The sequence below is a fragment of the Megascapheus bottae genome, chromosome 14, assembly GCF_031878675.1.
Source record: "Megascapheus bottae isolate mThoBot1 chromosome 14, mThoBot2.hap1, whole genome shotgun sequence".
Lineage (NCBI taxonomy): Eukaryota > Metazoa > Chordata > Mammalia > Rodentia > Geomyidae > Megascapheus > Megascapheus bottae.
This window is the reverse complement of record NC_143522.1, coordinates 11039804-11052453: the sequence shown is the minus strand read 5'-3', so window position 1 is coordinate 11052453 and position 12650 is coordinate 11039804. Positions and strand designations below refer to the sequence as shown.

Below are 12650 nucleotides of genomic sequence, written 5' to 3'. Positions count from 1 at the left end.
GAAAATAAATAGAGTTGAGCTCCAAAGGAAGATACATTAAAGTGAAAAATTAGGGCCTGAACACTGTCCTTGGCTGTCTAAAGGCTAGAGCTCTATCACTTGAGCCACAGCACCACTCCCGGTTTTTTGTTTTTTCTATCTGTGGTACCACAGAATCGAAACTCAGGTCTTTGTGCATGCTAAGGCAAGCACTCTACCACTAGGCCAAACTCCCGGCCCACAAACATTTTTGCAAGGATCATTCCTACACTCCTTCCTTCAGACAGATCCAATTATTTTCCATTTCCCAGTACTAAGTTTAGATGAGGGAATGATGAAAGAGCCAATATATTAAATCTGTAATAAGTATATAAAAGTATGAAAAGTAAGAATCATAAAACTATCTATTTGAAGAGATTATTTTAGGACAGTTGGATATATGCATATGAAAATGATACTTAGGATTAGTGAAATACTCTTCTTTTTGTTGCTTTTAAATACTTACAATTTACCTAAAGCTTTGTCAGCTTTAAAAGTATTAATACACCACTAGCTGGGCGGGCACAGTGGCTCACACCTCTAATCCTGGCAACTCTGGAGGCTGAGATCTGAGGACTGAAGTTTAAAGCCAGCTTAGCACTAAGGGTACTAAAGAACTTTTGAGATCTTCTCTCCAATTAACCAGTGGAAAACAGAAAGTGAAGCTGAGGCTCAAGGGATAGGGCAGTAACCTTCAGCTCTCCAGCTGAAGAGCTCAGGGACAGGGCCCAAGCCAAGTTCAAGCCTTATAACCAGCCAAAAAAAAACAAACCTTTATTATAACTCTTAAATAATTCTTTAATACTTACAGTTGGAGCAGGAGCCATTATGCTCATTGGTACAGGAATCATTGGAGTTCCTACAAAAGAATTTTTAAAAATCAGCTCTGGAACAAGTGTTTTTTTTAAGCATAATTTTTTTTTAGCCAGTCCTAGGCCTTGGACTCGAGGCTTGAGCACTGTCCTTGGGCTTTCTCAAGGCTAGAGCTCTACCACTGAAGCGACAGCACCATTTCTGGCTTTTTTCTATGTATGAGATGCCCAGGAAATGAATCTGGGTCCTCGTGCATGCTAGGCAAGCACTCTACCACTAGGCCAAACTCCTGGCCCCAGCATAATTCGTTGTTGTTGTTTTTGGTGGACCATGAGGCTTGAACTTGGTCTGGATTCTGTCCCTGAGCTCTTCAGCTCAAGGCTATCACCCTACCCTTGGGCCTGGGCATTGTCCCTAAGCTCTTCAGCTCTAGGCTATGTCCCTACCCTTTGAGCTAAGCCCCACTTCCCATTTTCTGAAAAGATTAATTGGAGATAAGAGTCTCGGGTCCTTTTGTGCTCTGGTTGGCTTTGAACATTGATCCTCAGATCTCAGCCTCCAGAGTAGCTAGAATTATAGGTGTGAGCCACTGTGCCCAATTCAGCATAACTTTTTATAAAGAATACTATCAGGGGGCCAGGAGTTTGGCCTAGTATTTGTGTGCTAATCTTGCATCCATGAAAGTCTGAGTTTGATTCCTCAGTACTACAGAGATAGGAAAAAAAGGCAGGACAATTAAAAAAGCAAAGGTTTTTCTGTTCATTTTTTTTTCTTTTCTTTGTGGGTTATAGGGCTTGAACTCGGCCTGGTCGCTGTCAGTGAGCTCTTCAATTCAAGAGTATCCCTACACTTGAGCCAAACCCTACTTTCCACTTTCCAGAGGTTAATTGGAGATAAGTATCTCAGGTCCTTTTGTACCCGGGCTAGCTCTGAACTTTGATCCTCAGATCTCAGCCCGCTGAGCAGCTAGAATTACAGACTTGAGCCACCACACCTGGCTTTTTTTTTTTTTTTTTTTTTTGGCTTGTTCCAAGGCTTGAACTCAGGGCCCAAGCACTGTCCTTGGACTTTCTCAAGCTAGAGCTCTTTCACTGGAGTCACACAGCACCACTCTGGCTCTTTCTATGTATGCGGTACCAAGGAATCGAACCCGGGTCTTCATGAATTGTAGGCAAGCCAAACTCTCAGTCCTCAAAATATTTCTTAAGAAAGCTCTTATAACGAGCTCCAGTGGCTCACAAATGTTCCTAGCTCCTCAGGAAGCTAAGATATGAGAACTGTGGTTCAAAGCCAACCTGGGCAGGAAAGCCCATGATACTCTTATTTAGAATTACCAGCCAAAAGTCAGAAGTGAAGCTGTGTGCCAGGTAGCCTTCAGTGAAAAAGCTAAGGGACAAGGCCCAGCCCAAGGTCTAAGTTTAAGCCCTTATTTCTATCTGTAAACTGCAATTTTTTTAATTGTATGTAAGTGCACATGCATGTGTATGTGCATACATGCTTATGCACATCATAGGACTTAAACTCAGGGATTGGGCGCTTATCCCTTTTCACTCAAGGCTGATATTCTGTGACAGTTAAGTTACAGCTCTGCTTCTGGCTTTTTGGTGATTAAATAGGAACTAAGAGTCTCACACTTTTCTGCCCAAATTAACTCTGAATGTGATCCAGAGACCTCTGCCTCCTGATAGGAGGAGGATCACAAGCACAAGGCAGAGGCATCCATTTAAATATAATTATTACAAATAATTGTATTTTAAATGAGAAAACAATCTTGGAAAGTAGCCATATTTTTCCTTTGAAAATTAATACAAACCTACAGAAAAGTTTTTTCCACATAAACTGTTGTTTTTCTCCTCCCACAGATAACCTTGTAAATCTCTAGGTGTTTATCTTTCTGAAGACTTCCTATGCTTTTTTAGGGTTTTTTTTTTTTTTTTTTTTTTGCCAGTCCTGGGGCTTGAACTTAGGGCCTAAGCAGTGTCCTTGGACACTGTTTGCGCAAAGCTAGCGCTCTGCCACTTGAGCCACAGTACCACTTCTGGCTTTTTCTGTTTATATGGTACTGAGAATCGAACCTAGGCTTTCATCCATACTACCATTACCCTATGCACCTGGACCCTTACTATACATTTTCTGTTGTGCTTGCCAGTGTTAAAGAAGGCAGCTTTCAGAAACAGTATTACTTTTGAAATGGTGGAGAAAAGAAACTCTTTTTGTACAAAATGTTTTTAATCCCAATAAAAATGTTTGCTAGGGCAGGGAGTTTGGCCTAGTAGTAGAGTGTGTACCTAGCATGCATGAAGACCGGGGTTCAATTCCTCAGTACCACATGCATAGCCACATGCTCTAGCCTTAAAAAAGTCCAAGGACAGTGCTCAGACCCTGAGTTCAAGCCCAGGAATGGCAAAAAAAAAAAAAAAAAGTCTTAAACCCTAACCGAAAAAACTGCTGGTAAACCAAAGGAAAACTATTACTTTTACTTAGGAAAATAACGTTTATTATACCTCACAAACAATGTTTCTAAGCTCTTAAATATGGCTTCCTGCTGAGTGTCATGCAATATCTATATTCCCAGTATTCCAAGAAAAGAAGCCAGCCTGGACTTTAAAACAGGGTCAAGAACAGCTTGGTATATGAAGTGATACCTTGTCTCACAATACACAATTGTGGCTTCACTATGCTTACAAGGATACCCACAATTAGCTGTAAACTTGATAATTCTAAAACCATTATTTCTGAGAATGAGTCAGGCAAGATTCAGTAGAGCCTGCATGTTGTTTTTTTTACTACCCTCCTTCTCTCTCTCTCCCTCTAGCCTCAATTCAATAGGTTATGCACTTTCTTCTCTTTTTTTAAAGCCCCCTCCTTTTTCTTTTATTGTATTGGTAGCAGGGTTTAAACTCAAAACTCTTATGTGTTCTTGCTTGGGTTTTTTGTTCATCACTGGTATTCTACACCACTTGAGCCATGCTTCCAGTCCTTCCAGTCCAACTTTAACTACTAGTTAAGTGGAAATAGTCTTGTAGACTTTTCTGCTTAGGACATCTTTTAATCTCTACTCTTCAGGTCTCAGCCTGTTAGGAGCTACAGGTGTTTACTTCATTTTTCTTAAATCCTATAACTTCAGGCCCTGAGTTCAAGCCCTAGGGCTCACAGCAAAAGGAAGGAAGGAAGAAGGAAGAGACAGGAGGGGAGGGAGGGAGGGAGGGAGGGAGGGAGGGAGGGAGGGAGGGAAGGAAGGAAGGAAGGAAGGAAGGAAGGAAGGAAGGAAGGAAGGATGGAAAAACAGAATCAAGGAACTTACCTGGAGGCACAGGTGGAGGAAAACCAGGAAACTGTGGGGGTGGGATCCCAGGAGGGAGTGCTGGGATTCCCATGGGAGGGCGGTTCAAATGAGGGGGAAAAGACATTCTTACTGCAGCAGTCTAAAGAAAGAAATTATGACAAATTATTTTATTTGAAAACTTGACAATTTAATGTTTGTTTACTGGCCTTCATTTTTACAGTAGAGTTGGTAAAGATACTCTTTTTCGTCAATTGAGCTTTTTTGTGGGTCATGGGGCATGAACACTGGGCCTGGACACTGTCCCTGAGCTCTTCAACTCAAGGCTACCACCCTTCCTCTAAGTCATAGTCCCACTTCCCTTTTTCTAGAGATTAATTGGAAATAAGAATCTCTCTGTTTTTAGTGCTCGGGCAGGTTTTAAACTCTGATCCTCAGACCTCCTTCTGAGTAGCTAGAATTACAGGCATGAGCCACTGTGCCTGGCTGAGAATTTTTAAAACTTAGTTCTTTGCAGGTGTGGTGATTATACCTGTAATCCTAACTACTCAGGAGATTGAGATCTCAGAATTGTGGTTCAAAGCCAGCCCAGGCACTAAAGTCTCCAATTAACTACCAGAAAACCAGTAGTGGCACTGTGGCTCAAAGGGGTAGGGAGGTAGCCTTGAGCTGAAGAGTTCAGTGACAACGCCCAGGTCTAGAGTTCAAGTCCCATGACCACAAAAAACAAATAAAAGTCTTAGGTCTTTCCTAAAGTAAGTTCCCAAAATGTAGATGATCTTAAGTTCAGGATAGACTCCTACAATCATGTGAGAATACAAATAAAGGAAGGAAAAAATTTCAAGGATCAGTTAATATTCTAGACTCCTACAATCATGTGGGAATACATATAAAGGAAGAAAAAAGTTTCAAGGTTCAGTTAATATCTAATAGTTAAATACCAAGTATCAACAAATCTTTTATTTTTGGCCAGGCCTGGGGCTTGAACTCAGGGCCTGAGCACTATCCTTGGGCTATTTCCTCAAGGCTAGCACTCTGCCACTTGAGCCACAGCACCACTTCCAGCTTTTTCTATGTATGTGGTAACAAGGAATAGAACCCGGGTCTTCATGCATACTAGGCAAGCCCTCTATCACTAGGCCAAACTCCTATCCCAATAAATCTTTTTAAATCAAATTCAGATTCCAGGAAAATATTCTGATATGCTGTGGGGAAGACCAGTTGTTTTTTGGTTTTGTCTGTAGAGTACGGTGGCTTGAACTTGGGGCATCGATGCTGTCCTTTAGCTTTGTTGCTCAATGATGGTACTCTACCACTTGAGCCACACCTCCATTTCCAGCTTTTTGCAGGCTAATTGAAAATAAGTCTCACAGACTTTCCTATCTGGGCTGGCTTAGAACTGCGAGTAGCTAGGATTTCAGACTTGAGCTATCAACACTGGCTTGAACTATTTTTTTTTCAACTCCCTGTAAACTAAATTTACAAGGTTACATAGTACTTTGTTGATTCAGTGTTGCCAGTTTCTCAGACAAATTGTGTCAGTAAATTGAGGAGTATATGGTCTTACATTGAATTCAGGACTCATGATACCAGGTCACAAAGTAAATTTTCAAACACAAAGAATATGCAGTTTTAATCTATCCAAAAAGCAATTTCTTTCCCTTTCCCACTCCCTCCCTCCCCCTCTTTTGTGGGGGTCATGGGGCTTGAACTCTGGGCATGGGTGATGTCCCTGAGCTCTTCAACTCAAGGCTACTACCCTACCCCTTCCACAGCCCCACTTCACGTTTTTTTAGTGATTAATTATTGATAAAAGCTTCAAGTTCTTTAGTGACCCAGCTGGCTTTGAACCTTGGTCCTCAGATCTCAGCCTCCTGAGTAGCTAGGGCCAAAGCAATCTCAAATTTAAAAAGCCTAGTGGTAGCCTTGTGGCCTAGTAGTAGTGCTCTTGCCTAGCACACACAGAGCCCACTTGAGCAAAAGCTCAACTTCTGGCTTTTTGCTAGTTAACTGGAGTTAAAAATCTTAAGGACTGGGGCTAGGAGTTTGGCCTAGTGGTAGAGTGCTTGCCTAGCATGCACGATAACCCAGGTTCGATTCCTCGGTACCACATATATAGAAAAAAGCTGGACGTGGTGCTAAGGCTCAAGCGGTAGAACTCTAGCCTTGAAAAAGTCCAAGGACAGTGCTCAGGCCCTGAGTTCAAGCCCAGGACTGGCCAAAAAAAAAAAAAAATCTTAAGGACTTTCCTCACTAGGGCCGGCTTCAAATCATTATTTTTAAAAGTAAACCTTTTTTTTTCATGTATTTTTTTATTGTAATTAGTAGAAGGATTACATTATATTCATCAGACAGAAGGTATAGTACTTCACAGACATTGATACCCTTTCTCACGTCTTGGTCCCCATTTCCCTCCCTCCACCTCCACCCCTTATCTTGTTTTCCCTCTTCCCTACCTGACTTCAAATAACCAAATATGTGTGTATATATAATATATCAGATAACAAGGTGAAATACTGTAATACAAGTGATGGTGTGGCTGAAATGGTAGAGATCTAGCCTTGAGAAAGCCAAGGGCAGTGCTCAAGGCCCTGAGATCAAGCCCCAGGACTGGTGCTAATAATAATACTGATAATAATAAGCTGAGGGCCAGGAATGTAGCCTAGTGCTGGTAGAGTGCTCACCTAGCATGCACAAAGCCCTGGGTTTGATTCCTCAGTACCATATACTTAGAAAAAGCCAGAAATGGTGCTGTGGCTCAAGTGGCAAAATGCTAGTCTTGAGCAAAAAGTATCCAAGGGCAGTGCCCAGGCTCTGAGTTCAAGCCCCCAGGTCTGGCAAAAAAAAAAAAAGGGGGGGGGGGCAGGGAGTTTGGCCTAGTGGTAGAATGATTGCCTAGCATGCATGAAGACCCAGGTTTGATTCCTCTGTACCACATACATAGTAAAGGTAGAAGTGGTGCTGGGGCTCAAGTGGCAGAGTGCTAGCCTTGAGGAAAGAGACCAAGGACAGTGCTCAGGCCCTGAGTTCAAGCTCCAGGACTGGCCAAAAATAAAATTTACAAAAAAAAAAAAAAAGCTGAGCTGAAAATAGGGGCTGGGTGTTTTGCCTAGTGGTAGAGCACCTGCGTTGCATGCACGAAGACCTGGATTCGATTCCTCGGTACCACATATGTAGAAAAAAGCCAGACATGGTGCTGAGGCTCAAGTGGTAGAGCTCTAGCCTTGAGAAAGCCCAAGGACAGTGCTCAGGTCCTGAGTTCAAGCCCAGGACTGGCAAAAAAAAAAAAAAAGTGTGAACTCCTGTGTTGGGAGTTTAACCAAAAAAAAAAAAAAAAAAACAGCTGAAAGTAGAGCTGTGGTTCAAATGGTAAGAGCTAGCTTCCCAAGCTCCAGGACCCCACCACCCCCACACACACAGGTCAAAGTACAGTATTAAACTGTAAGGCCCAAACAAAAAAAGTGGCCAGGATGAAAGTATTCTCAATCTCTTTATGTGGTAGTGGTCATAGTTGTGTGCATGTCAAAATGACTGAAACTAAAATGTATAGATTTTAGCTGGGCACAATGGTTCATGCCTGTAATCCTACCTACTCAGAAGGCTGAGATCTGAGGATCAAGGTTCAAAGCCAGCACAGACACAAAAGGGCCAATTAACCTCTAGAAAATGGGAAGGGGGGCTTGGCTCAAGGGTAGGGCGGAAGCCTTGAGCTGAAGAACTAAGGGACAGTGCCAACGTATGAATTCAAGACCCATGGCCCACTAAAATAAATAAACAAGTATGGATTTTTAGGTTATATAACATTTTTAGCTTTGTTGGTTATGGGACTTAGTGGCACAGCACCAGCCTTGAGCACATAAGCTCAGGGACAGTGCCCAGACCAGACTCAAGGCCCAGGACACACACAAACTATTTAACCAGGCTGGGAATGTGGCCTAGTGGTAGAGTGTGTGCTTGAAGCCCTCAGTACCACATAAACAGAACAGGTCAGAAGTGGTGCTGTGGCTCAAGTGATAGGCTGCTAGCATTGAGCAAAAGAAGCTCAGAGACAGTGCCCCTGCCCAGAATTCAAGCCCCAGAACTGGCGAAGAAAAACAAAACAAATACAATTTAACCAGTCAGAGATTCAGATTCACTATATCAGGACATTGCGTACCAAATTCCCCCAATTTTAAAAATAAAGCAGTATCCTTCAGCAAACAGTAATGTATAAGTCAGTCATTCACTCACTCATCCATTCATTCTTGTAATAAATAGTTCCAATAGGATTGAAGCACTGATTGCTCATGCTTGTAATCCTAAACTACTCAGGAAGCTGAGATTTGAAGACTACAGTTCAAAGCCAATCTAGGCAAGAAAGTTTGTGAAACTTATTTCCAATTATCACAAAACTAGAAATGGGGTGGCGCAAAGTAAAGTGCTAGCCTTTAGCAAAAAGAGCTTAAGGACAGGGACCAGGAGGTTGGCCTAGTGGTAGAGTGCCAAATATGCACAAAGACACGGGTTCAATTCCTCAGTACCTCATACATAGAAAAAGCCAGAAGTGGTGCTGTGATTCAAGTGGTAGAACTCTAACCTTGAGAAAGTTCAAGCCAGGACTGGCCAAAAAAAAAAAAAAAGAGTTTAAGGGCAGTGTCAAGGCCTAGAGTTAAGTTCAAGCCCCACCACTGGAAAATAGAACAAAACTATGTCACTTGAGAGTAGGAATGGGACAATGAAAGGGTTGACACTTATCGAAATGCATTATAATTATAACCTGACATGAAATTATAATCTCTTTGTACAACTAGTTTATAATAAAATAACTGGGGGCCTGGAGTTTGGCCTAGTGGTAGAGTGCTTGCCTAACATGCACGAAGACCCGGGTTTGATTCCTCGGTACCACATACATAGCAAAAAACCAGAAGTGGTGCTGTGGCTCAAGTGGTAGAGCCCTAGCCTTGACAAAATCCAGGGACAGTGCTCAGGCCCTGAGCCCAAGCCCAAGACTGGCAAAAAAAAAAAACAAAAACTGGGCATCAGTGACCAGTGGCTAATGCCTGTAATCTTGGCTACTCAGGAGACTAAAATATGAGAATATAGTTCAAAGCTAGCCTAAGCAGGGAAGTCCCTGAGACTCTTATCTCAGATAAAGTACCAAAAAAGAGCTGAATGTGGAGCTGTAGCTCAAGTGCTAGAGTGTTAGCCCTGAGTTCAATCCAAGACAATCACAAAAACAAGATATATAGAGGTTCAGCATAATAAATATAATGGAATTTTTTAAAAATCTGGTTAAAACCAATATTATCATTATTACACAATGGGTATTTGCAAGTATGACAACATTTGCTCTCCTAAGCCATTTGTTACTCTATTAGGTTCACTTTTGAGGCCAAAAAAATGAAAGGAAATCTGATAATCTCAAAATGATTTTTTTTTTTTTTTTTTTTTTTTACCAGTCCTGGGCTTGAGCTCAGGGCCTGAGCACTGTCCTTGGACTTTCTCAAGGCTAGAGCTCTACCACTTGAGCCTCAGCACCACTTCCGGCTTTTTTCTATGTATGTGGTACCGAGGAATCGAACCCAGGTCTTCATGCATGCTAGGCAAGCACTTTAACCACTAGGCCAAACTCCCAGCCCCTCAAAATGATTTAATGGAGATTAACGTTTTTATTTACTTTTACTTCCAAAGGTCTTCATTAGCTTGTTTTATCTTCCAAATTACCTGGTATAGATTTGTTTTGTTTTTTACAAATGAAGAAGCAAACTTGTTCAAAGGAACACAACAGTAAATGGGTAGATCTCCAAGGTTCTCCACAATCCTGAACTTATCAATTCAAAGAATATTTTCACTCTAACATAAAATCTCTTTCGGTTATAATATGTCAATGAGAAGGAAAAGAACTTAAGGATCAACATGACTTTGTGAACATCTATTCTGAGTACAATGAAAAAATCAGAGTCGTCAGTTTCCTAAACTTTACTGAAATAACAATAGCAATAACTAATATTAACACCAATGTTACTTGAATATTGTACTAAGCATTTTACTGACATTTTTCTCAATCCCCAGTCCCAACAATACACTATGAAGGTGAATATTATGATCCTCATTTTACAGATGAAGAAAAATAAGGTTTTATAAAACTTCCATGAATTATTAGAAGAGTACATTATTTGAATCATAAGAACTGATGACCACCAACTGATTACCTGTCTAGGCCTCTGTTTTTGGAATAATCTTTCAAAATTATACTTCCCAGCACCACAATGGTGACTCAAGTTACTCAGAAGCTGATATCTGAGAATCACCCCAAGTTCAAAGACAGCCTGAGCAGGCAAGACACTGGGACTCTTATCTCCAGGTACCAAAGAGAGCTTTTTAAGTTGAACTGTGGATCAAGTAATGCAGTAATTCAGCCTAGAGCCCAAAAGCTCAAGGACAGGGCACAGGCCTTGAGTTCAATCCACAGAAACAACACTCCCAAGTTAAACCTCCATGTACACAATCATGTTCTCAGAGTCTACATACTTAACACATAGTACCTATAGGACATGGGAACCTTCTTCACTCCTAAAATTCCTTTAAGTAAAAAATGATGTGTGAGGGGCCAGGAGTTTGGCCTAGTAGTAGAGTGCTTGCGTTGCATGCACGAAGACCTGGGTTCGATTCCTCGGCCACATACATAGAAAAAAGTCTGAAGTGGTGCTGAGGCTCAAGTGGTAGAGTTCTAGCCTTGAGAAAACCCAAAGACAGTGCTCAGGCCCTGAACTCAAGCCCAGGACTGGCAAAATAACAACAATAATAATAATAATGTGTGAATAATTTTTTAACTGTAAAAGCAAAAAAAAAAAGTAAAATCAAAAGAGAACACAACAATTGTTATAAAATATCACCAACTACTTAACACGTTGTACTTCAACACTCTGTTGCAAGAAAAGTTCAACCATTCTCTTGTTTGGGTCTGTTCCACTCTACCCCATATCAAAACTGGCATTTCCACGGCAATAAAAATCCGTATTACATAACTTCAAAAAAATAACCCTCATATTACTATACCTCTCTCGAAAAACGTATTTTGAAAACAATAAGGAAGATCAGAGAAGCGCGATTAAAAAAAAAATTCATACATTTTACATGTGTCTGCCTAGAATGAATGGAGAGTTAACTGCATCCTTCAATGCGGAAAGGGGCAGGACTGTTCAACTCTTTACAATCTTAAATCAGGAAAATGTCCCCTCCCCTTTTTTTGTAAAAATTAAAGATGGACATTAAATTAAATCAAGAGGGGGTGGGGCGTGTTCGCTTGGTGGCGGGCTCTAGAGACCAAAGAGGAAGGGAAATGTAAAAGAAAAAATAACAAAAACCCCGTTGATGGCCAGCATCTCACTAAAACGCGGCTTCAACTCAAGAGCGTGAGGCTGGCGCTGTTGTAGGCCGGAAAATCTACTGAGGGGCGAAGCGCGGGGGGGGGGGGGGGGCATGTAGGCTCCTCTGCAGGGCCTAGGAGAGGACCCCCGGGGCAGACCCCGAGCGCAGACCAGCCGATTCGCTGACGAGGAAGGAGGAAAGGGAAAGTGGGCGACAATGCATGGGAGGGAACACGCAGGACGTGGGCCCGGCCTCCACAGACTGCCGGGCCCCACTGGTTTCCGAGGCCTCAGAGAAGGCGAGGAAACCCAAGCCTCGTGCCCATCCCCTCCCCCGCTACCCCCTTCAGCTCGCCGGCGCCCCGCCCCGCCCCCCACCCCACCCCACCTCAGCGCCGCCGCCCAGGCTTTTCCTCCGGCCCCCCCTGCCCGAGGTAACTCCTAAAGACGGCCGGTTTCCACACGCGTTCAGGAATTCGAACTCACCGCCGCAGTGAAAACGGTAGCGTCTTCACGGCCTCTGAACTCCAGGTTACAAGTTGGCTTCACCGGTTCCAGGTTTCTGCGCGCCGCTCGCCCTGGAGACTGGTCCCGAAGCGCCTACTACTCGCACAGGCCGCAAACACAGCCGCGCAGCGCGGGGAGCTTCTGGAGGTCTTCCTCTAGCCCGGCGTGCACTGCGCCCGGAGGCGGGGACGAGGGAGGCCGCGAGGGAGGGGAAACCATAGAGAAGAGCGCGGCTAGATAGTCATCCCTGTGGGCTCGGGCTCGCCTTGCAGAGCCGAACAACCATAGAGAAGGGGCTGCCCAGTGGAGACTAGAAGAGCTCGAGCTGTTACATGAGGACCCACCCTGCCATTTTTGATTGGAGCGGGTTGGATCTTATGACTATGAGACGCCATCTTGAGGTCAAGGTTCCGGTGGGGCACCGCGCGAGGCTTGGTGGAGGGTTTCTTGCTTTTCGTGGTTTGTTTTCCAGGAATTAGAACCTCTCTGTCTTTATCCACTGAGATTCGACGTGTTGATAACTGGGCTGGGTCCCAGAACCTCGATAGAAATCCCAAACGGTTAATTCCTCCCTAACAAGCTACTCAGCATCAAATAATTGGCATTGTTGAAGCTGGGGGGGGGTTTGTTGTTGTTGTTTCCCTTTCAATCCGTACTCACCCCCAAACTTGGGCGCGTTA

The 12650-nt window shown here is 43.1% G+C and overlaps 1 protein-coding gene across 1 annotated transcript in view; it reads right to left on the bottom strand.

Annotated features, from left to right (window-relative positions):
• Rbm25 (RNA binding motif protein 25) overlaps positions 1 to 12073 on the bottom strand; it is a 46067-nt gene extending 33994 nt beyond the window's left edge. Inside the window, exons 1-3 of the mRNA XM_090344418.1 lie at positions 11950 to 12073; positions 4136 to 4256; positions 828 to 877 (exon numbers count right to left, since the gene is read on the bottom strand). Coding sequence (XP_090200544.1) covers positions 828 to 877; positions 4136 to 4241 — 156 coding nt within the window. The 5' untranslated portion in view covers positions 4242 to 4256; positions 11950 to 12073. The remainder of the gene's footprint in view (positions 1 to 827; positions 878 to 4135; positions 4257 to 11949) is intronic.
• Between the last annotated feature and the right edge of the window lie 577 nt (positions 12074 to 12650).